Source organism: Eleutherodactylus coqui, chromosome 3 (genome assembly GCF_035609145.1).
Source record: "Eleutherodactylus coqui strain aEleCoq1 chromosome 3, aEleCoq1.hap1, whole genome shotgun sequence".
Classification (NCBI taxonomy): domain Eukaryota; kingdom Metazoa; phylum Chordata; class Amphibia; order Anura; family Eleutherodactylidae; genus Eleutherodactylus; species Eleutherodactylus coqui.
The window spans coordinates 224165107-224191491 of NC_089839.1; the positions used below are offsets into that span (position 1 = coordinate 224165107).

The 26385-nt window shown below is 45.6% G+C and overlaps 1 protein-coding gene across 1 annotated transcript in view; it reads right to left on the bottom strand.

Moving 5' to 3' along the window:
- Positions 1-3443: 3443 nt before the first annotated feature.
- The window catches only part of RAD18 (RAD18 E3 ubiquitin protein ligase), a 354196-nt gene continuing 331254 nt past the window's right edge, over positions 3444-26385 (bottom strand). Inside the window, exon 13 of the mRNA XM_066596983.1 lies at positions 3444-4608. Coding sequence (XP_066453080.1) covers positions 4509-4608 — 100 coding nt within the window. The 3' untranslated portion in view covers positions 3444-4508. The remainder of the gene's footprint in view (positions 4609-26385) is intronic.

Sequence of the window (26385 nt, forward strand, 5' to 3'; positions counted from 1 at the left end):
AGGGACCACTGGAACTTTGTGAAAGCACAGAGGAGACAATATTTTATGGGGCTACAGTGGGGTCACCTAGTACTTTATAGGGCCACAGAGAGAACGCTATTTGTTTCTGGGGCCATAGTGGAGACAGTAGTACTATGGGGGGGTTATTGCAGGTGCAGCTCTCACTGAAATCAATGAGAGCTGCACCTGCGCAGCTCCCATTTATTTCAATGAGACCTGCGCTTGCAATTACGAGTGCTAGCCACTACACAGAGTTCGGAACAGCGCTTCCACTCCACCCCCGATCTATCTCGGCGGGCGCTGCCTGGATAATTTTTCTGACCACCAAACAATGCTTATAGTCGCATTTCCAAAGTCATAATTAATTGATATAGTCGTATGACGACTTGTTTCTTTGTGGAACAAGTTGTAGATTTTAATGGCATCACGTTGGAGTACATATAATGTGCTGTAGAACCTTAATTACATTTTTTGGGGAGAGGGAATGGAAAATACATCCAGACATTCCGCCATTGGTTTTTGGGGTTTTATTTTTACAGCGTTAATCATTTGGTAATAATGATAGAACTATCTGATCAGCCTGATTACTGCGATACCCGGTTTATAGAGATTCTATTACTTATGCACAATAACACATGTTTCAAAAGAAAAACTATTGATTCTGCATTGCCGCATTCTAAGACCCAGAACATTTTGATTTTTCTCGTAGTGGAGCTCTGTGAGGGATTGTATTTTGCAGGAGGAGTTGTAGGCTTATTGCTACCTTTTTGGGGTACCTGTGACTTCTGTATTGCTTTTTATTATGTTTTTTGAAAGGCAAACAAAATAAAAATAACAATTCTGGCAATACTTTTTTTAAAGTATTTTTACAGAGTTGACAATGCAAGATAAATGAAATATTGTCATTGTCTGGGTGGTTATGAATGTGGTAATATGTATTATGTGTTGGTTAATTTTTTTAAAAATTATATATAATTCCATTTAAAAAGGGTTGTTGTGGGGAAAATATATATTTTTTTAATCTGGATTTTTTTCTCTGCAATGGATCATTCAATTGCAAGGATAGTACACTGCATTACTTAAAGGGGTTGTCTCGCGGCAGCAAGTGGGGTTATACACTTCTGTATGGCCATATTAATGCACTTTGTAATATACATCGTGCATTAAATATGAGCCATACAGAAGTTATACACTTACCTCCTCCGGTGCTGGCGTCCCCGTCTCCATGGCGCCGACTGAAGCCTTCTTCTCCTTCCATTAGACGCGCTTGCGCTGTCCGCTCTTCTGTTCTGTTGAATGGGGCCGCTCCGGCGTGCTCGCGCCGCACAGGTCTTCTGCGTATGCGCAGACCAGTTCTCCGGCGCGAGCACGCCGGAGCGGCCCCACTCCACTATTACAAAGTGCATTAATATGGCCATACAGAAGTGCTTAAGCCCACATGCTTTCGCGGGACAACCCCTTTAAGTAGTGCATTCTAATAAGCCTATGACAACAGCCTATTAAACTGATGCAAGCGGCACCTAGTAGCTTAAATTACATGGCAGACAGGGAGGCCTTAATCCGCCTTCCATGCGAGGCCATAGGTTCCTTTTCTTTTGCATGGTGGGGTGCTGAATGGCGACAGGAAGGGCTCCCTCTCCTGGTCATCTACTTACATACTGCAGTTGCCATTGATTGTAGCAAGTAAGGGGTTAAACTTCCAGGATCTGAGGTTTCGCCTTTCCTAGTAGTAAGAGCAGGAGCCTTGCTGTCAGTAGTCAGCCAATCCACGGCCTTAAAAAGATGTATGTGCAGGTTTAAAGCCTATTAGTGAAGTCAGTAAAAAGGTGTATTGCGGTCAGAAAAGGTTTAGGTTACCTGTTGATATATTCGGTGAATTGACAATGGCACCTAGAAGACCCTAAACACACACTGAAGCGGTTGGATTTCTTCTGCAGAAGACAAGTACTTATCTCCGCTGAAATACCAGGGCAGATATTTGGGTGCAGTTAAGGTGGCAGGCGCCCACAGGCTTAGAATGTGTAGTAACATTAGAGGCCTGCAGCAGAGACCGTAGCTCTAGGCAATCATAATGTACCCACCAGGCATTTATTATCCCTTTTAAGCCCATGGAGCAGTTTTATAGAAGTGGAACTCGGTGTAGATACAGAAGGAAGGCACAGCACGTTACGGGGTCAGCGATTGGCAGTGGAGGCACATACCGCTTCTGTTAACTGATTTTCTTGACAAATGACATTAATTCAGGGCGACGTCTAATCTTCCTATAAAGTGTTCCTTGTGTTCTCTGACGGTATTGTACGAGCCGGGCAGGTTGTAGAATTCATTTCCACAGGCCATCATAAATCACAGCGGTGCAGCCCTTCAGCGAAGGCATAAAGGCTAATCTAGAGCGACGGCTAATGCAGAGGCTTATACTTGTAAGAGCGGACACTTTCACATGAGGATTTAAACTGCACCAGCGCTGTTTTATACAGTATAAGGCTGGAAGCAGCGCACACGTCCTAGAATCAACCCTGGAAAATACTACTTTACACAAACAGGAACTGCAAGGTTTATGCCGTCGTAAAAGGTTCCCATTCAAGTTTCAACAAATACACCTTTTTGCTGACCCACTAAGGGACTTTAAACCAGTACATACATCTTCTTATGACTGTGGCTTGATAGACTACTGACTGCCAAGCTCCTGCTCTAACCACCAGGGGAGAAGAAATCTCAGTTAGTGGCAGTTTAACCCCTTACATGCCACAATAAATAGCAACTGCACCAAGCAACTTGCGCTTGTGCACCAAACTGATTTCTGCTGGAAGCAGACAGCTCAGTTCCCACTGCAGTGGCCAGACTTGGTATTACAGGTAAAGTTTCTATTCACTTCAAAGGAAATACCAAATCTGGCCACTGCAATGGGTACGGAGCTGTGTGCTTTCTGCAGAATTCAGCTTGGTGCACAAGTGCAAATATTCAATTGACCAGCCGGGATTCTTGGTAGCAGATCCCTGCTAGTCAGCTATTGATGATCTATCCTGCAGATAGACCAATCAATAGTGTGAAAATGGGCAATCTCTTTAAGTAAGGGTAACTGTGACTGTCAGGTAGAACTGCAGTTGATATTATAGCTCTGTACCTCAATTCCACGTTCCGTCAGTGCATGCACGGCAGCGCTTGACAGACTTTCTGCAGGTTTTGTCCTACATTGTCAGTTAGAACTGTGACTTGAGGAAAAGAGCAGAACCTGCGTGACAGAAGAAGAAGAAACCTAAAAAACTGACGATGAGAAGTGACAGCTACTAAGCAGGCGGGATCACAAACCGCGGAGTTGACAAATGAGACTGCACATAAGCCAAGATCGCAGTACTTGCTGGTGCAGTGCAGGTCCTATAAAAAGCTTTTCCCTAAAACGAAGGCCACATGTGTGAGACCTGTGAAAGCAGCAGAGAGTTTACTCACAGAGTTCTCTCTTTTTATTGAAGACATACATTATAATGCAGCAAAATATAAAAAACACAAAAACCTCTAGCATGAGGATGACACATTAATGAAAAATAAGCTACAGACTGGAATCTAAAATCTAAAAACACATGAATAATTGACTGACAGGGCAAGAAAAGGGATGACAAGGCAGCTCCACAGACCCCACCAAAAAAATTCTGGAGGCTGGACACGGTCTATGTAGAGCCCATTTTAGGTGTACTTTTTATTAATCCACGGGGTTGAAGAAACCTTTTAAGTTGGTCAAATATTCTATTAACAGTGGTTTCTGGGAAAGCTCTGTGGCAACCAATATGATCGCAATGAGTAACATAGGGGTTGTCCAGTTGTAAACTATTAATGGGCTATCTTCAGGATAGGTCATCAACAGTAGATTGGCAGGAGTCTGTCACCTCAGACGGTGTTTGCCAGGCAGTTGCACTTGTGTGCTGAGCCGATTTCTGCAGGAAGTAAACCGCTCCGTTCTGACTGCAGTGGCCAGGTTTGGTATTCCAGTTTATGTTCTCATTGAAATGGATGGGAACTAAAGCTGCAAAATCAAGCTTGGCCACTGCATCATTTGCTTCCCAGTGAATGGCTGATCAGTGGGGTTCCCAGGTGGCAGACCCCCACCTATCTATCATTGATGAACTATCCTGAGGATTCGCCATCAATAGTTTACAACTGGAGAGCCCCTTAAAGTTTCCCAGATCAGATGGCCCTGTGAAGAACACAGGGAATATCACTGCATAAAGAAGCTGATTAACTGTTTATAAGTCAGAGAAAATGAAGTGACCAAACGTGCTGCTGCTACAATGGCGGTCATATTACTTGTCACTCAGATTCCCCAGTAGAACTGATAACAAGTAGACAGAAGAGGCTGAAATTTCCTGGGAATGCAATTATTTTAGGGGGGAAATTCTCCTAACTCAGCTCTCAGCCTGCGGATGCAGCATCTTGGTGTGCAGGATGGAAGTCATCCGAGTTCTGCTTCTTCAGGTCTCTTCAGTCGGCCTCAGGCTGCGAGTTGGTGGATAATCTAATTACTTGCGTTGCCTCTTACTCCTTGATGTTGGCGGCTTAGATGACACTTTTGTGGAGGAGGAGACTTTCCTCTTCTTTCCTTTACATCCTGACTGATCGCTGCAGAAACAGATAAACAAGATGATATTTATACATGAAGGAGGTTAATAGAGACTCATATTATACAGGAGGCATCAAGGTCTTATCTCTATCCACATTCCATATGGCTCACGTATACCGACAGAGTCTCTACAGCTCCTGAAATACAGAACCTCACAAAACTATTCATTGATCTAATATTGCGTTTCTACACATGGGTTTATTCTACATGAGCAGTGATGTCACTGTGTACATACATTACATTGCTTATCCTATATTGTACTCCAGAGCTGCACTCACTATTCTGCTGGTGAAATCACTGTATACATACATTACTTATCCTGTACTGATCCTGAGTTACATCCAGTATTATACTCCAGAGCTGCACTCACTATTCTGCTGGTGGAGTCACTGTGTACATATAGTACTTATCCTGTACTGATCCTGAGTTACATCCTGTATTATACTCCAGAGCTGCACTCACTATTCTGCTGGTGGAGTCACTGTATACATACATTACTTATCCTGTACTGATCCTGAGTTACATCTTGTATTATACTGCAGAGCTGCACTCACTATTCTGCTGGTGGAGTCTCTGTGTATATATATTACTAATCCTGTACTGATCCCGAGTTACATCCTGTATTATACTCCAGAGCTGCACTCACTATTCTGCTGGTGGAGTCTCTGTGTATATATATTACTAATCCTGTACTGATCCCGAGTTACATCATGTATTATACTCCAGAGCTGTACTCACTATTCTGCTGGTGGAATCACTCTATACATACATTACGTATCCTGTATTCTGCTGGTGGTTTCTGAACTTAAAGGGGTTTTCCAGGATTTCGGTATTTAATGACCTATCCTCAGGATAGGTCACCAACATCAGCAAAAGTCTGCCACTCAGGAGCCTCACCGATCAACTGTTTGAAGAGACCACGGTGCTCGTGCGAGCGCCAGAGCCTCTTCACTGCATACAAGGCACAGTGCTGTACATTGTGTAGCAACAGTGCCTAGTATAGCAACTCAGTCCCATTCACTTGATTCTGCTCTCAGGGCATGAGATGAATGAACACTGCACTCATGTTTCTTCAGACAGCTGACCAGCGGCAGACCCCCCCACATTCAGAAACTGATGGCCAATTTTGAGGACAGTCCATCAATATTGGGGTCCCAGAAATCTCCCCTCCCGCCCCCTTTTTTTTGTCACTCGCCTATGAAGAACACTACAGTTATCTTCTCCCCAGCCTGAAACGGCTGATAACAGAGAACAATAGACTGCATTCACCTGCAAGGCAAATGGAGTGAAGAGTAACATTAAGTTGTGTCAATTTTCCAAACATTCCAGGATGATTTATTGCAATAGTTAATTAGCCGGGAGCCTGATGGTTTTCTCCGAGCTCTTTTATGAGACATCACAGTGGATTCTGGCTGTGTGCTGTAATAGCAGACTATTGTACAGCGCAGCGGGGTTGGCGTCTGTGGATCGAGGAGGTGGATGTGCAAAGACATGTGGTTTTTCTTTCACGGATAATGATGAGGTATGATGCATGAGGAGGTATGAGAAGCGAGGGCACAGCAGGTACCATGGCGGTGAATGCAGTGCAGCCTCGCTGAGCAGGGGCTGCCAACTACAACAGAGGACACAGAAGTGCTGCCCGCAGTATCTCAACTTACTAATTGACGGGCAATCTGCTTTGTTAAAGGGGTTGTGCCATGATTGCAGTTTACCCCCATTTACAGGATAGGGAATAGGTTTCTGATTAGTGGGGGTCTCCCAGCAATCCTGAAAGTTCATGCATAAATGGAGCGCTGGTTGAAGATGCACCCCACTGTTTTAGTCACTGCACTGTGACACCCGAATACTTGAACTCCACTGTGTCTAGTAGTCTCATTGGAATGAATGAGAAACAGTGGCGTGTAGGATCGACCGACGCTCCATTCACTCGGGGGACATTTCGGAGCACTAGGGATCCCAGGAGCCAGACCCTCACCAATAGGAAAGTTATGCCCTATCCTATGGATGGAGAAAAATGTTCAATCATGGCACAGTCCCTTTAACTGGTCACTTAGTGACGGTTAAAGCGCCTTTTACTGACTTCAATTATGGGCTTTAAACCTGCAAATACATGTTTATATGACAATGGTTTGGCTGACTACTGACAGCAAGGTACCTGCTCAAACTGCCAGAAGAGGAGGAACCTCAGATCCTGGTAGTTTAACCCCATACATGCCACAGTCAATAGCAATTGCATCATGTAAGCAAATGACAGGGAGAGACTGCTCTTTCTGTCCTCCATCAGCACCCTGCAAAGCAATTGCAATGGGTTCCCATGGCAAATAGTAGCCTGACAAAGGCCTCCATGTCTGCCAAATAGCTCAGCCTATTAGACCCCGATTCTGGCGCAGTATAATAGGCTGCTTTCATAGGCTTTGTGCAATGCACTATATAAGTAATGCAGTGTACTATGCTAGTGGTCGAATGATTGTGTCTTCAAGTTCCCTTCAGGGACTAAAAAATAGTGTCCAAAAAGTTCAAGAATGTGTTGTTTAAAGAAAAAAAATCCATTTAAAAAAAAAACCAAAAAAAAACAAAACACTTTTTCCTCCAAAAAATCCTTTTTTAGAGGATAAGATGCCATAAGTTTTTTTTAACAAGCAACACATAATAGGTATTAATGTGTTCAGAACCCAAACAATGAAAACATTTTATTATCTATCTTGCATGGTGAACGCTGTAAAAATAATTTAAATAAGTAACGCCAGAATTGCTGTGTCTCTTTAGTTTGGCTCCCAAAAAAAACACTATAAATGGCAATCCAAAAGTCACAGGTACATGATCCGGATAAGAAAGTCATCATGTTATTCTTACCGCGTGATGAATGTTGCAAATACAAACCCCCAAAACAATGGCAGAATTTCTGGAGGTTTTCCAACCTCCCATAAACCCCCCCCCCAAAAATTACTAAAAGTGCTAAACAATACAGCTCTTCCTACAAAAGCAGAGCCTCATATGGCTAAGTCAACAACTTAAAGGGGTTGTCTCGCGGCAGCAAGTGGGGTTATACACTTCTGTATGGCCATATTAATGCACTTTGTAATATACATCGTGCATTAAATATGAGCCATACAGAAGTTATTCACTTACCTGCTCCGTTGCTAGCGTCCCCGTCGCCATGGTTCCGTCTAATTTCGGTGTCTTCTTGCCTTTTTAGACGCGCTTGCGCAGATCCGTCTTCTCCCTTCTTCTCCCTTCGGCTCCGCTCGGCAGCATCGGCATTTTGGCTCCGCCCCCTTGTACGCATCATCGCGTAGCTCCGCCCCATGATGTGTGCCGGTTCCAGCCTCCTGATTGGCTGGAATCGGCACGTGACGGGGGCGGAGCTACGCGATGATGCGTACAAGGGGGCGGAGCCAAAATGCCGATGCTGCCGAGCGGAGCCGAAGGGAGAAGACGGATCTGCGCAAGCGCGTCTAAAAAGGCAAGAAGACACCGAAATTAGACGGAACCATGGCGACGGGGACGCTAGCAACGGAGCAGGTAAGTGAATAACTTCTGTATGGCTCATATTTAATGCACGATGTATATTACAAAGTGCATTAATATGGCCATACAGAAGTGTATAGACCCACTTGATTTCGCGAGACCACCCCTTTAAGGCTTTTGCGATGCGACAATGAAAATTGTTTGATCTTCAGGAAAAAAATAATAAGCTTGTTATTTTGGGGTTAAAGGGCGTGTATACTTTTGCAACACTTATTACTTGTTTCAATGCAACATTTTGCATGCTGTGAGAGGCACCGTTGAAAGTAATGTAAAGGTTGTTACCGCGTATTATGCATGCAAAACCCGGGCGCCTAATATGTGGTAAAACGCTGGTGTGAGGGAGCCCTTACAAATAATAGTGATAATGAAAAATACTGCTGTTTTGGGTCTACGGTTACAGACCAGCATGACTGTGTGCAGTCGGATTCTGTAATCATTTGTTACCCCCTTCATTTTGACTCCTCTTTTGCCGTTTGTAACCATGGAGACACACGGCTCTGCATTGGAGCTGTATACACAAAATTAAATTAATTGCAAAAACTTGCACATGTTCTTTAGAGACACCTTTCCCTGGAAACGTCCATAAACATCAGACTATCACCCAATTTCGTGCACACTGGGGTGTCGCAGAGATCTGTACTCTCTCTCAGATAGCAGTTACCACGGTAATGTTATAAAATACCCCCGTCCCGTTTTCACCTGCCCAACAGCTTATCATAACATGGCAGGACCCCTTTAAATACTATTTTCTGTCAGATCATCTATTTTCCGGCCAGGAGCGTGGCTTGATCTTCATCTTCTGCGGTGAAGCTCCAGGAGCCTTCTAATGCTGAGCGGAATTTGCCTGTTTCTTGTTAGCGCTGCCATCAAAGACTAAGTCATTAGTCAGAGATGAGTCCAATTAACAAAACCAGCAGTAATAATAGTGCAAGAAAGGTTCCCTCCGCCGGGACTAAACTAGAAGCCTGGAGGCGAACGCGAAAATAAGCAGAAAAAAGAAAAATAAATCAGATGAACAAATCTGAAAAGACTTGACGATTCCTAAACCGCATCCACATAATCTCCACGGAAATGACCACTTAAGCAGGTGACCGAGGAGTCACGAAGAAACCAGTCCACGTAAGTGGGAAATACACCAGGTGTTAACATTATAAGGGCAGCTTGGATTCTTTACTGATTGGAACTGTTTTTTTCATTAAATATGGAAGATTAAGTAGCGGGTGTGGGCCCATGGCGCCACTGACTGGATAGGCTTTGGGCTACTCTGAGGGCTGCACCTAGAGGCCCCCTGATTTCCACACTTTAATGCCTTTTCAGGGATCTTCCAAAAGCAAGATATCAGCAGCACACCGTGACAACTGCAAATAGCGAGGCAATGCTGCAGAGCCCAGCAGGGATAGTGAACCAAGTCCAATACGTAAAGAGAAGGGCAGCAGTCGATTGGTGCAGTGAAAGAAATCCAAAATGTAGTCCTCTGCGACAGAGAAAAAACTACATTCCAACCCGCTCTAGTCTTTGTCAAGTTATCCAAACATACATCTTATTATACAATTTATGTATAAATTGGGTTTTTTTCTGTCTTGTTTTTGCTGCAGGAGTACTCAGGCCGCTTCCCCAGGAATAGAGTCAAAGTAGAAACTAGTATCACCTTATAAAAAAAACGAACAGAAGTTATTGCAATAACCCAGGAGAGACCAGGATTGACAGGAAAGCTAGGTGTGCAGTGACTCTAAGTCAGCTACATGCGCCCCCTGTGGGTGGTACTGACAGTTGAAGTGACAATGCTGCAACTCCCGCACAGAGAGGACAATGGACACCAATGCCTGTGACCAGCAAACGACGATGGTGAGAGGCAGCACCGGCGGCCATTACACAGCGCTCTGATTATATACATTGAACTCAATAATAAACCAGGTCTGCAGTAAGTTCCTGAGCTCCCCCTAGTGGTGGCCAGCATATTAACTTTTATTTAACTTTGTGGTTGAATGTTTATGGACAAGAACAAGCAAAGATTCTGCAGAATGATGAGGAGTCAAAACTTATCAATCTTAACTTTAGATCAGAATGCACTGTAAAGGGATTGGCCGGTTATTTTTTGAAAATTAAATGTCAGGTACTATAGTAACAAATCCAGCAGTACTTACCTGTCTGCAGCCCCAGTGATGCAGTGCTGCAACCCCACTGTTCACTCTGTCTCTATTGACAATGGAAGTCAGGTGACTGCTGCTTGCCAATCAGAGATTGCAGCATCACCGTTCTAAACTTCTGGCATAAAATCACCCAGAATGTGAGCGCTGATCCCAGGAGAACATACAGTGATGCTACATCCTCTGATTGGCAAGCAGAGGTCACCTGACTTCAGGTGAACAGCAGGGCTGCAGCGCTGGATCACTGGGGCTGAAGACAGGTAAGTACTGCTTGATTTGTTATTTTAGTACAACTGTACCCGACATCTGATTTTAAAGAGGTAACCGGACAAGCCCTTTAACAAACAATATTGCAGTCCTTTGGTGTCACGACTCACTATGATGTGCAGTATCTATGGGAATCACAAGAAAAGTATAAAAACCATGGTCTTAAAGTACAAGGGTTAAAGGGGCTCTGTCACCTCACTGATTTTCTCCTGTCCCCTGCAGTCCGGGGGGTAGGGGGGGGGCACTTCCCCTCCAGCTGTCTGATTCCTCTCCTTCCTGTGAGGTTACGTACATTCACAGGCAGTCTTCTTCGTGCCAGCCAATGTATGTTACGTCACAGTTCACAGGCCAGCAGGGGTAGTGCCGATCTACTGCAGAGACTGCTCATGCAAGCTGTCTCAGCAAATAGATTAGACTTCTTTCCGGCAGTGAATGCTACAGCAAAGGGACCTGACCTTCACTGATCTGGCAGGAAGAGAATGCGAGGAATGTAAACTTCATAACAACCCGCTGGCTGAGGTTACCCCGGGGCACTGCAGAAACTCAGCAAGGAGAAGATGTGGTAAGGAGACTGACAGAAAATTTTTTTTTCATGACAAAACCCCTTTAAGGATGAGCGGCCACTGATGATGATCAGCTCCTAACATCTATTGTCTAGAATGAAGGGTTAATACTTAGTTCCTAATGAGCAGTGGAATATTGGTGAGACATTAATGAGGGCACTAGAGGTGAGCGCTTACGCCTACCATTTAGTGTGGGCAGAAAAGGCTACTTGTTAGTCACTGCTGCCCGTCTGCAAAACAAATTCCTTCAATCAATGTGGCACTTACACTGGCATCTGCTACTATTGGCTCTACAATAGCCAGGAAACAAAGGACAGAATATTAAATCTGGGGACCGCTCAGTGCTGGATTATACGCCTGCAATCAGCCCTCACCTCTCTGACCGCTTACTGTTACTCAATAAGACAATTGATGCACAGCATGAGATGCATTAGTACAAGCGTCCCTCACAATGAACACGTACTGCGAAGTTACAGCCAAGGCTGACTATGATAGGAATACCTTGGAACACAGCAGAAGGGCCCTGTGTAAGCACTTGTTCTAAAACTTTTGACCAGCAGTGTACAGCCCAACTTTTTAAGTTGTTTTTGACATTAACACAGTTTGGCAAATAAAGTAAAATGGTTCAAAAGTAAGCGAAAAACATAAAAATATTATTAAATTTTAACCTGGAATGTAACAGTCTGAAATTATGATTTTAACCAAAGGGATTTTTCTGGTGAACACATCAAGGATAGCTGCTCTGCAGCAGAGAAAAGAAATTATGGTTTGAAATTGGATGCAAACTATTCCTATAGGTGTCTCAGCTTTTGTAGATTACTTACAAACCCTCTTTTTTATATAACCAGTGTTGGAAGAGATTGCATTACAAATCCACATTTTTAAGCACCTAGCTTCAATCTCTGGCATATTGGAGGGGCTTCAATGATATAAAAGCCAGATGTTAAGTAATTTTTTTCAGTCACAAGAAACTTCAAAAATTGGACGTCATGTGGTGTGATTATGCGATGCCTCCTGTTCATCAACATGCCAGTTATTGCCACTTGTTGCAAACGGAGAGGGTCAGAATCCTTGAACTGAGAGACCTTGATTTATAGCTGCGTGTGTAGACCGAAATATCAGCACTGTTTAATGTTGAATGTCCCAGTGGTTGGTAGAGCAATGGTGAACTTGAAGGACAGTAGTAGAAGTGCAGTGCACTGAATCGCCTGCAGGTGGCTGTAGACAGGCATTCAGGTGCTAACTAAATGAGGGGGAACACCTGTAGGTGTGGTTGGAACTTAGATAAAAGCACTGGTTCCTGCCATACTCAGGGGGAAGAGGCTTCTGAGTCAGCTACAGGTGCTGCAAGCATGAGGTCCGGTGCAGACCAGACTGGCCGTCACGAATCTGACAGGCAAGCACGCCCCTTAGACACCCTGGGTGGGGTAAGTGACAGGGACACTGCGGGTCTTGGATGAAATGACAACTGGAGATTGGTCTGGAGACCAGATGGGCAACGTAATGAAGAGTGTTACACAACAGGCCTACCTCGCAGTAGGCCTTCTGCTGGGATCATAGTGTGGGGTCGCATAATGTACCGTAGCTGAACCCCTCTAGTCTTCATACCTGGTACACCAACAGTTTAGCGTTAGATTTTTACTTATTTTACACATTTGTTGTATAGATGTGTACAATAAATAAAACTATAACACAGCTGTTGGGAGTACCAACATACTTATCACTTGATGTTCCCTTTGGGACTCTGTCTAAATTCACCTATTATTCAGTTTTTGGAGTGGGGAAGGGGGGACAGAAACGGGAAGCGGAATACCTGGAGGAAACTCGCAAATAGGGAGAACAAGCTCCATGCAGATGTTGTCCTTGGTGGGACTTAAACCCAGGATCCCAGCACTGCAAGGCAACAGTGCTAACCACTGAGCCACCAGTTTGCCCCATGATAACTCAGTAATCGATTTGGTCATGGAAAAAGTGGTAGATTAATTTCTTCAAAGTGTCTCAGGATCCTTTCTCAACATGGCAATGCCAGGCTGCATATTGCTCGTTCAACTGTGAGTAGTCTACGTGGCCTCTAAGTGCTACCCTGGCCTGCAGAGTCTCTGGACTTGTCTCCCATGAAGCACATCTATATAGTCACTGTCCGGCAACTGAAAAGGGAGCCGCCAGCAGCGCATCTTAATGATTTGCATGTTCAAGTGCATTCAGCACAGAAATTAGTAATAACATTGATAGCATACCAAGGTGTGTCAGTGCGTGCATTTCTGCACATGGCGCTCATGCTTAAAATATAAATCAAGTTGTTTTGAATATTTTGTATCCATTCTTTTATCATTTGTATACTATTAACATTTCTATACATCCTGCGATTTTCATAATTCCACAACTTTTCCTTCTTGGTGTGTTGCAGTTTCAATATTGAGGAGCATTTAAACCCATGGAAGACATGGGGGCAGTGTGACCTGCCGTCTTATATCCTAACATTGCCTCTGCCATTATGGCATTCCTACAGCAAATTTTGGCCATACTACACCCAGCCTACAGATTCCACCACCTTACAAGCTTGTAAATCGCATTCTAACATAAACCGAGAAAAATGTACAGTTGTAAAATGTTCAGAGGTCATCTTTATGACTTTATAGAAGCACCAGAAGTGCACACACACAGCCTAATATATCAGGAGGGCTCCGAACGCAGTAGGAGGCATTAGAAGAAGAGTACATCATACTTTAATCAGCATCAATGTTGGACTGACCTGCTTGAGAACCAGTGAACGCCCCTTAATTGTAAGGATTCAAAACCTTATTGTTTATAGATGAAGCTGTTCAGTCATAAGATAAATCAGTTTGTTATGTAAGTCTATTTCTATTTTACCCCATTTTCCCATGAACGCAGCCAGCAATGGAAGGCCGTCTTCACGTGACCGGATTCCAAGAATCCGCAATCGGCGTTCGCAGCAAATCGCAAGCATTGAAAGGTATGTACTTTCGCTTTTCCCCTCACACTTGCAGATACAAATTGTGTATTTCATGAGCGGAGGAAAAATTGCAGCAATTGAAGCCAATGGAGGCCGTCCGACCTGCAGCCCATAACCAATTAACATTGCGGATGGGCTGCAGGCACCCACATCACTGCCTAGTGACAGGGCAGGAAATACAAATGATTAAAAAAAAAAAAAATCTCTTCTGCACATGACCGCCTGTGAGTCTACGCGGTCATCCGCATTATAGATAATGCAGGTAACGCGGGGTCGCCGGCCGGGGTCACAGCCAAATCCCGCATGCGGAATCTGACTCGTTTGTGTGCAGCCGGCCTAAAGAATGGACTGCTTTATGCTGGTTACTTTGCAACATTTAGGGTCATGTAAAAGCAGTGGTTTAGGGGCTTCATAAATATGTTGATAGGGCTGAAAGTGCATTGATATTAACAACCCCCCCCCCCAAATTGAGCCTAAATTTTATTGTGACCCCTATGAGTTCAGCAATCTGACCCATGGATCATATTAGGTTATGCAAGCAGCTGTTCGGTAACACATCCTGGACAATGACGGATGCAAAAGGTAAAGGCGCAGGAATGCCAAACAAAGGCGTAGTTATGGGGGTACGGAGGTAGCGGTCGCACTGGTACCCGAGGGAGAACAAAGCCTTCAGCAGCATGGCAGGGGGCTGCTACAGACTTTTGTTTGTGCCAGTTGATTAATGCTCACAGCTGGTAAATAAATGCCTCATTCATCCGCACATTACGGAGCACAATAGCTCAGCCGTCCCCTCGATCACAGGAGGATAAAAGGCCACAGCCTCTGATGTGAGTGGCTCTCACAATTAGAATACACTCATAATAGTCGCTAATTGTTGACAGAACCAGCAGGAAGATGTAGATAATCGCACAGTTATGTTTATTACAGGCACACGTGCTGCTCTGCATACCGGGACCTTCAGCAGCCGGCTCTGTATGAGGACCACAGCCTGACAGGTATAGCTGAGCCCTGCACAAAGCTGCACATCTCCATCTACCACTACTCTCCTGCTATTCACCCAGCAACTGACCTACAACTCCTATCATCCCCATTACATCCTTATCTGGATAACTTACTGCCCCGGACCATTAGACGGGCTCATAACATGTCCAGTTTCCGGAATATTCAATCTAGTTAATATATCTACATCTTTTCTCCATCTACACAGCCCCTATTAGACAGACCATCAGGAGATTTGGCCTCCAATACCACCTCTACGCTTATGACACCCAGCTATACACCTCTACCCGTGACATCTTTGCACCTTTCCTCCAAAACATCACTGACTGTCTGTCCTCTGTCTCTAACACTATGTCCTCTCTCTACCTAAAACTGAACCTCTCAAAAACTGACTTCTCCTGTTTCCGTCCTCCACTAACTGACCTCCTCCTGACATCTCCATCTCAGTGTGTGGCACCTCCATAACTCCCAGATAGCATGCCCGCTGCCTTCGGGGTTATATTTGACGCCGATTTCTCCTTCACCCCCTATATCCAATCACTGTCCCGAACATGTCAGCTGCACCTCAAGAACATCGCAAGAATCCTTTTTCTCACTGTGGACACGCTAAAAACACTCACTGTTGCCCTCATCCACTCTCGCCTCGATTATTGCAACTCGCTGCTGATCGGCCTCCCCTGCACCAGACTCTACCCTCTCCAATCCATCCTGAATGCGGCAACCAGGCTCATTTTCCTGTCCAGCCGCTAGTCGGACGCCTCTGCCCTGTGCCGGTCACTACACTGGCTGCCCATCAAATACAGACTTCAATTAAAAAACTCACTGCCTTCATCCACAAAGCCCTTCACAGTGCAACGCCACCCTACATTGCCTCCCTCATCTCAATCCACCACCCAGCCTGGGCTCTCCGCTCTGCTAACAAAATCAGACTGAGTGGCCCTTTAAATCAAAACTCTTATTTCCGCCTCCAAGACTTCTCTAGCGCAGCACCAGTCCTCTGGAATGCGCTACCCAAGATTTTCCGCACAATCCCTGATTCGCAAAACTTCAGGCGTGCTCTAAAAATGCACCTCTTCAGGGAGGCATACCACATCCCCTAAACCAACCCCCTGTGTACTCCACCTGATAACAAGATCCCTGACTTAGTGACTGCAACCCTGCTAGCCGCAATCAACCGCCCCCTGCAGTCAGACAGATTCAGCCATCACACGCTTAATGTCTGACCATTGTCTATGTGTACAGCGTCCCTCACTCTCCACCCTGCCATACCATGCACATCTCTAGCCCCTTTACCTTCTGTATCATCCCATTATTTGTAGCATGTAAGCTCGTTGGAGCAGGACCCTCACCCCTATTGTTTCCATCAACTGATTACTATGTAACCGCGGTTTTTGTATCTCGCTGTTTTTGTAAAGCCCCATTTAGGCACATACATTATTCGCTATAACCATAAAAGTGAGCGATGGTTTTGCTTGTAAAGGCGGACTTTTTTTTTCCTAACGAAAATTGTTGGATAATGGTTGGGCTTTTCAGTCATTGTATTATCGTTGTGTAATGTTTGCATTGAAAACTCCCCTAAAATCGCTCAACTGAACGATGTCATTTTGACCAAACGAAAAGCAAACGGCCAAACGATGGATTGTAAGCGGACTGAAAGACAATGATGAGCAAATCTTTAACGAAAACTGCACGACGGGCGCAAGATAGATACAACGATCACCGCTTAAACTATGCCTAAATGGGCCTTAAGCGCTGCAGAATATGTTTGCCGCTATAAAAAGATTATTATATCTCTCTCATATCTGTCTGTCTCATACAGTGTATATAAAGAGTCTACACACCTTTGTTACAAGTTAACCGTGACGGTATTATTGTACCTGGTCACCACCAGAATAATGGGTGGAGGGCTAAAGTGACAGCTTAGGGTACGCCCCAAAGGTGCTAATTGGCTGCCTGCAGGAAGGTCCTAGCAGTGTGCGGAGTGAGTTTTGCCTTGGATGGAGGGTTAGGGTTGGTTTAAGTGTTAGGCTTACATTATTAGCTGTAAATGGTCGAAAATTGAAGCATTTACAGCGAATAATTTAACCTTAACACTTAAATCCTCACCCTAACCCTCCATCCAAGCAACAATTTCAGTCCCCACGCTGCTGGGACTTGCAATGTGTCGGTTACCAGCGGTGCTGCTCTCTGCCTCCGGCACTGAGTGCCCGCGCCGGCGGCCTCCCAGCAGCACTGCAGGAAAAATAATCTGTCAGCGCTGATGTGAGGTGGGTGCTGCGGAACTACACAGCGGCACAGCAGAGAGTGGAGAAGGCAGACCGCCCGACAAGTGAAAGCAGCAGGCATGGAGACTGAGAGCGGGCAGCAAGCGAAGCAGCGGGGAGGTGAGCTGAGGGCTGGGAAAAGGGAGATTGACATCGGGGAGGCAGGGACAGTGACAGCAACAGCCAGGAGGTTACTGGGAAAAGGGAGACGGACAGCGGATAGCAAGGGACAGTGACAGCAGCAGAGGGGAGGTTACATCAGGCCCTAGGAAAACACGGACAGCGGGGAGGCTGGGAGAGTGACAGCAGCAGCGGGAAGGTTACATCAGGGTCGGGAGGCAGGAACCAGCGCAGTGCCGAGTGACAGAGCAGGAAACCAGGGGAAGGTTAGTGGGCTGCCAGGACCTGCACGGGAGCCAGCCCTGCAGCCAATCAGGAAGAGGGGGCGTCACTGGCCTGTCAATCTGGTCTCCACCACTACTTTCGGTGGTGAAAAGATACAATAGTACGAACTGTGACAACATTAAAGGGATCTGATTGTTGAAAGGAATCAGTCAGGAGAAGGGGACCAAAAATATTCAAGGCATTACATATACCATGGAACACAATGAAGACAGTCAGCAAGAAGGGGATTAATGGGACAACCGTGAATTACCAAGAACTAGACGTCCCTCAAAAATTGATGAAGACCAGAGGAAAATTGTTCCAGGGGGATACAAAGAGGCAGACAGCAACACTAAGGGCTCATGTCCACGGGGAAAAGAAGAATTAAAATCCGCAGCGGATTTTAACGCTTCTCCCGCGCGCGGATCCGCACCCCATAGGGATGCATTGACCACCCGCGGGTAGATAAATACCCGCGGATCGTCAATAAAAGTGATTTAAAAAAAAATGGAGCATGAAAAAATCTGGACCATGCTCCATTTTCATGCGGGTCTCCCGCGGGGACGGCTCCCGCGGGCTTCTATTGAAGCCTATGGAAGCCGTCCGGATCCGCGGGACACAAAAATCACATTTTACTCACCCGCTCCGGTTCTTCTCTTCGGCGCCGCGTCATCTTCTCTCAGCCGCGGCCGGATCATTTTGCTTCGGCCCGGCGCATGCGCGGGGCACGTCACCGACGTCATCGTGCACATCCGCCGAGCCGAAGAATGAAGATCCGGCCGCGACGAGAGAAGATGACGCCGCCGCGAAGAGAAGAAACGGAGCGGATCGGAGGTAAGTTTATTCTCATTTATTTGCATTTTCAGCCCTCATGTCCGCGGGGCAGGAGGGACCCGCTGCAGATTCTACATGTAGAATCTGCAGCGGATCTGATTTTCCCCGTGGACATGAGGCCTAAAGGAGCTGCAGGAGTTTCTGGATGTGTAGTTCATGTGACAACTATCTCCCGTATTCTTCATATATTTGGGCTGTGGGGGAGGGAGGCAAGACCATGACAAACATAAAATGTGATGTGTACATAACCTTAAGCTTTGTCAATGCTATTAATTCAGCTTTTTTGTTGTCACAGGAGCTAAACAAGGGAATTCATAGGTATACTGACTATAACAAGGTACATTTGGTCATTTAGCTGAAAACAGAGCAGAATTAAGGCCCATTTACACGGAGCGATGATCGCTCAAAAATCGCTAAAAAGCAATTGTTTGAACGATCATCGTTGCGTCTTAATGCGCGCCCATCGTGCACTGCTAGCTGATCGTTAAATTCAGGACAAACTTAAAAATCGTCCCTCAGCCTTATCAGTAGTTCTCCTCGGGTAGTGCTGATAGCACTGTTTCCCGTTGGAGAACAAAGGAACTGAAAGCAAAGAAGAGCCCCTGGGGCTATTAACTGCATTCAGCTAAAGGCTTCATTTGCACTCTAAATAGCTATTAAGTAGCTGGGTAGCTACCTAATAGTTTATGCAAAATGGTCATCGCTCAGTGTAAATGGGCCTTTAGTGGACTTTCTTGACAAAATCTGTGATGTAGGCTCCAAACGCAAATGTGAACAAAGCCCTTGTGTGCTATTATACGAGTGTCAGCGGCTGCCGCTAGCGCTCAGGTTTCTCGCAGCTGCAGCAAGGCAATTGGTGCTATTATACGAGTGTTAAACGGCATTCGTATAATAGCGCCTTTAATTAGATTTTTTTTATTGATTCTCCCAGTTTCTGCAGGAGAAGTCTGGCTGTGCCACCTCTTCCCAATCTATGATTCATCCTGATCCCTCGATGTAAAGAACTAACGACTGGAAGTTACTTTGTATATCTCACATTGATACATAAGAAGATACAAAACTAACGCTGTGACAATGCCGCAGCTGCTTCCCTTCATGTCAGCCTCTTCTCAAGCTGCGAGTCTATTCATCTCTACATGATACATCTAGTGTGAGTGGGGTCACCGACTACAGCACACGAAGGGTATGATCCCACCAGCGCTCCCTGCAGTCGTACAAACATCACCCTGCGGCTAATGGAACGAGCGAGCTGTGCACCGTCGCTGGATGTCAGTTTGGACAACGAGAACAGTAAATATTCTAGTCGGTATCCAGCTGGGTAATTAGAGGGACAACAGGACTGTTAACATGACAAACTCAGAGAGAAAGTGTGAGAGATGAGAGACAGAGAGGAAGACGGAAACGGCGCTCTAAGAATTGTCTGAGCAACACTGATAGGCAATCACGAGACGGGCTACAGTATGTCCAAGAAAACAGTGTGCGCCAGATTTCTGGGGCAAGAAGAAAAAGAAGCGTACATTTTTGCACAAGTCCAACATGCGCAAAAACATGCAACTTTTAGATCTTTTTGCATCCTACTGACTACTTTTCTGAAAGTGGATGGGACTTAGAAAATGGGGCCTTGGCCTTGTAGGCCTATTGGATTTACTAGAATGTAAGCCAGACGTTTGCTTGTAGCTGGTGTAGGCACTGTATCTGGCGTAAAGACTTGCCACAAATACTCCAAATGTATTAAAAAGTATGTACTTATTAACCCCTTAGTGACTGCACTATTTTGTGCCTCAAGGACCAAGCGATTTCCATCGTCACATTGCAACAGCCATAATTCCATGACACAGCTGTATGAGGGTTTGATTTTGGAGGGACGAGTTGTATATTTAAATGGCCCCACTCCGGGGTACATGTAATGTGTTGTAGAACTTTTATTACATTTTCTGGAGCAAGATTGAACCCCCCCACAGAAATTCCTCCATTGTTTTTGAGTTTTGTTTTTACAGTGTTCACCATTCGGTAAAAATAACCTGCTAACTTTCTTATTTGGATCAGCGCGATTACTGCCATACCAAGTTTATAGGGATTGTTTTGTTCTTTACTACTTTTTCCCCCCAAATGTTTTGGTATTTTATGCATGTGAAAAGTGTTTTTGTGGAGAAAATTGTATTATTTTTTCAAATTAAAGGGGTGGTCTCGCGAAAGCAAGTGGGTCTATACACTTCTGTATGGCCATATTAATGCACTTTGTAATATACATCGTGCATTAAATATGAGCCATACAGAAGTTATTCACTTACCTGCTCCGTTGCTAGCGTCCCCGTCGCCATGGTTCCGTCTAATTTCGGTGTCTTCTTGCCTTTTTAGACGCGCTTGCGCAGATCCGTCTTCTCCCTTCTTCTCCCTTCGGCTCCGCTCGGCAGCATCGGCATTTTGGCTCCGCCCCCTTGTACGCATCATCGCGTAGCTCCGCCCCATGACGTGTGCCGGTTCCAGCCTCCTGATTGGCTGGAATCGGCACATGACGGGGGCGGAGCTACGCGATGACGCGAAAAGGGGGCGGAGCCAAAACTCCGATGCTTCCAAGACCAGCCGAAGGGAGAAGATGCATCTGCGCAAGCGCGTCTAAAAAAGCAAGAAGACACCGAAGTTAGACGGAACCATGGCAACGGGGACGCTAGCAACGGAGCAGGTAAGTGAATAACTTCTGTATGGCTCATATTTAATGCACGATGTATATTACAAAGTGCATTAATATGGCCATACAGAAGTGTATAGACCCACTTGCTTTCGCGAGACCACCCCTTTAAACCTTTCCTTCAAGTGAACTTCTTTGGACAATATTTTTTAGTCGTTCAAGAGGACGTGAAAAGGAGATTGTTCAATCAGAGGCCTTTGTCAGAATTTCAGCTGCCGTGGGAATCCATTGGTACCTTGCAATTGCATTACATGGTGCTGATTGGCGATAGGATGAGTCCTCTCCCTCTGTCATCAGCTTACATTATGCAGTTGCTATTGATTGTGGCATGTAAGGGGTTAAGCTGCCAGGATCTAAGGTTTCCTGGCAGTTAGAGCAGGAGCCTGGCTATCAGTAGTCAGCCAAGCCACTGCCTTAAAAAGATGTATGTGCAGGTTTAAAGTCCATCAGTGACTAGTGAAGGCGTATTGGTGTCAGTATTACACAGTTCTGGCCCTGTATTGCACAGATGTGTGGGGTCCTCCAATGGGGAACCTCTTCAAAGCTGCTTTCCACTCTACCTATTAAATGAGGATTCTGAATCAGGGACATAGACATTTGTCCACATTTTTGGGGTGTTCTGCCCTGGAATTGTGTCACCTACAAGTCACACCATAAACCAACAGTACCTGAAGCTGGGGCATTGGCTGACAGGCATAAACAAACCGGTTCTGCTCTTCGCAGTGACTCCACTGCCCTATAATCACCCTTTTTGAGCCATATGCTACTGTTTCAAACAGTCCGATGGGTAATTTTCTCACTCTTCTCTCCGTCTTCATCACCACAAACCATGCACCCTTGGCAATGACTGACTGCCATGTATTCCATATGTTAGTTTTGCATTTGTGCTGCCAGCCCTGACCCCAGCTTACGATAACTAGTCACCTGATCAGATTTGCAGGTACTTTGCCTCGGCCCAGTGCAGTGTCAGCTGCCAGACAACCAGGACTGTGCATGTTTAAATGGCCTGGGGACACCACAGCAAAGCTAGTAACCCGCTTAGTAGGGGGTTGAGCATGAAAACTCGGGGGGTCTCTCTAAGTGCTGCCAGCTCAGATAGCCCACAACCAAACTGGCGTGTGGCAAGGCAGATCCACATTTGCCTGTCTGACAACTGGCTCAAAATCTGTGGCCAAAATCAGCAGATAATCCGCGGATTTGCACTTCAGACTACCGCTGATCTGCAGGTAGATTTAGCTTTCTTCAATGGGCAAATCCACATGCAGATTTTACAAAAGCGGAATCCACTACAAGAAGCAACATGTTAATTCTTTCCCCACACGCAGATTTCAAATCTGTAATGTATAGACTATGGTGCAGATTTCCTTTCAAGTGAATGGAACATGTAGGTGACACTGATTTGATGCGTGACGCCCCGTGAACATATCTTTAGGCGACAGACTTCCTTTACAGCTCACACACTGTACCCTATGAACGCTAAACTGGCTCTATTAAATCAGCGGATGCAAAAGCACTCAAAAGCCTTTAATATTAAGACGCCCGCTTGGAGGGTCATGTGAGGCCCCTCTGCTGCAGAGCTAATCTTTCCAGAGACAGAGCCAAGCTAAAGCCTGATAGTATATGGACCCGTCCAGAAATGCGCTGCTGCTTTACCCACAATGTTAAAAAGAAGATTATGCTGCACAAGACGCATTTTGTAAACTTGGATTACTAAACAGCAAAGTAAATGGCAAGAACTGAATGCATCTGCTTACCCCGAAAAAGAAATGGGGCTAACAGCCCCCCTACAAGCTACATTCAGCAGAGCGATCCGCGGACCTCTGAGGGATTACCTATTGTTAACAGGAAAGGAAGAAGCTTGGAAGGCGTCTGGACTATAAATCTGACATTAGCAGTCAAACCGCTCCTGGTTCTTCTGTAATCTGGTCACAGTATACTCTGTTAGTCTTGGCTGTACTTGGATTTCATGCAGTCATTGTATCTAACCAGGCAACACAGACCGCATTTATTGCCTCTCGAATACTCTTGTATCCAGCCATGCGGTAAAACCTACTCCATCTGTTTGCTGTCATTATAGCACGTGGCATGCTGGGTGTGCAGCTGGGGAGGGGAGTACATACACTGCGTTGACAAAAATATTGGGACACACACAGAAGGTGATGAATTTGGATTTTATTTCCATCTGGTGTTGGGCCGCCTTTGGCCTCAATGACTGCAGTAACCCTCCTAGGCCGCTTCCCACCAAATTCCCATAGATGTGCGGAGGGATTTGCGCCTCCATTCCTCAAGAAGAGCTTTAAATAGTGATGCGGAGGATGATGGGTGTGTTGGGCGGGCAGAGATACAGCGTTCTAATTAATCCAAAAGCTGTTCGATGGGATTGAGATCTGGACTTTGGGCTGGACAATGAAGTCTGCAGACGTTCTGCTTCACTACACTGCGTGCCGTATGACATGGTGCTCATCATGTTGGTAAAGACACGGAGCTGTACCCAAGTATAGGTGATGCCACATTGTCCGGAGTGTCTCTATACCCATTGACATTGAGGGTGGACTTCACTATAACCAATGGTCCTAGTCTTTCCCAGCAGACCTCCCCCCCAACACCATAACAGAACCTCCTCAACCTTTACTGTTGGGACGATGCAGTCAAATAGAAACCGCTCTCCAGGCAACTGCCACACCCAAGTGCAGCCATTCGATCGGAAGATGGAGTACTGTGATTCAGCTGTCCACAACACTTGCTTCCACTCATTTACAGTCCGACGCTCCGAGCACCATCGCAGGCGCCGCTGTGCATTTACTGCTGTGATGCTGTGTGCAGCCGCTCATCCATGGTAACCCCTTCACATGCAGGCCCCTACGGATGGTTCTGGTGATAATGGATAGTCCAATTGCCTGTGAGGCTTCCTGACGAGGGCAGACGATGTGCGTGATGCCCTGACAGCTGGTACAAGGCTTCGTTGACGACGTTCTGTCAGTCTACGAGGTCTCCCTGAACGTGGCTGCACCGCACACACCACATGGCTTCCATCTCCCAATAACATGGCCAATAGTGGGCTCTGGAAGGTCCAAAAGTGTTGCGATGTCCTGTACTGATTGGTTGGTGACATTTCACCACCAGACCCCGTTGTCAGCTCTACAGCTGGGGGCATCTGATGGTTTCTGTGCTGGGATATACCTGTGTGAAACTTTCCTCTATACCTAATGCTCACATAACACCTGACAGCACAGGGTTGGTGGGGGGGCCAATATTTTTGTCAACATAGTATACATAATATAATTTTGGTCCACTTCATAAAATAAAGAATGAAAAAAACTGACATTCAGCAACACCTTACGACTACGGGTTGGATGCTGACCCCTGTTCATCGATGCTTTGGATCAACAAATGTGCCACTCGCAGGGAAATATAGTGACATTTTCTGATGTCTTTCTGATTAATTTCACCCAACTATTTTTAAAGCTGCAACTCATGTATCCAGCGCTGCCCAAATCCCATTTCTGCTATTATTGTCTATGTGCCATATCCAGATACTGCAGAATTAGACATCCTTAATTTTTCCTTTTCCACCCCACAGCTTAAGATTTATACCCATTTTATTAGAGCCCCCGTGTTGGACCACCTTTGGAATTCAGAACTGCAGCAATTCGCTGTGACGTCCATCCAGATGTATCAGAAGACCCAGGGTGCGCCAACAAAAACCCTTTCCTGCAACATTACTGCACCTCCACCACCCTGACAAAAAGGGGTCATCAATTAATGCTGCTTGTGCCAAATTCTGACCTCCCATCAGCAAGCTGTAAATGAAATCTGGATGCATCTGACCAGGAGATGTTTCTAAGCTGCTCAGTGATACAATTTTGCACTTTTTTAGTCCACTGGAGTCTCGTCTTTCTGTTTCTCTTGGACACAATGGTGCTAGAACTGGTCGTCTGCTGTTATAGCCCATCTGTGCCAAGAACAGCTAGCTGTACGTTCGGGCATATTAGACTGCATTTACACAGGTGATTTAATAGTTCGAGTTTTGTGCGTTTCGAAAGCCATGATTTGCAATGGGTCTATTTACATATGTGATTTTTTTTCTTGAAGCTATGATGCGAGATAGAAAAAGTTGCAGCATGTTATGTCTTTCTGCTATTCTGCAGAAATCTCGCCCATTATTTGCTATGGGTGAGTAAAAAAAAAAAAAAAAAAAAATCACATATCACATTTGCATGTTGATGCGATTTAATTTTCACTACTGAGATAACATGCAATTTTCACAGGTATGAAAATCGCATGCACCGCTGTGTATTTTTCTCACAAATTGCATCGCACTCACAGGCAAATGCACATGTTAACAAGTATGATATCAGTCTGTGTCTCTCGGGCTGATATCGCACTCACCTATGTAAATATAGAGGTAGGGCTCCTGTCCACGGGCAATTTTCACTGCGTTCCCCGCAGTGCTATGGAAAGCGCAACCGCCCTGTCCAGGAGCAGAGAATCACAGCGATTCTCCGCTCGCAGCCGGCAAATCGCAGCATGCTGCGATTTTCCGCGATGAGCCTATCTGTCAGATAGGCCCACCCTGGAGATCCGTCAGCCGGCTCCTGCTCCCCGGCGGGATATCGCAATGCCCATAGACAGGCAGCCTTAGTTGGAGCACCAGCGTTATATTCGGCTGACTGTGCTGCGCTTGCTGGTCAGAACGATTCCAGACATCCTCCTCTGACCCCTTTGGTGATTAGTTGTTTCCGTCCACAGGATCCCCTTTCTTCTGGATGGTTTCCTCAATCACGCCATTCTTGGTATAATCTCTGCTAAACCCTATGTGGTTGGCAGTGAAATCCTGGCCCGGCTAGTCTAACACCGATGACCAGTTCTCACTGGAAGTCCCTTAGATTGCAGGATTTTCCCATCTAATGTGGATTCACACCGAAACTGATCCACGGAGAACTTGTCACGTGATTTTATGCTGCACTCCGGGTCACGGAGATAATTCACGTATAGGTAAGCACCAATGGTGACTCTAATAAAGGGACCATTCGGTGTATATTGTAGTGAACAAAGTTTCTTCCGACATCTCGGCTCCAGAGGATAACTGATATTTTGGGATTTTAGTGGGATTTCTCAGCCTATCAC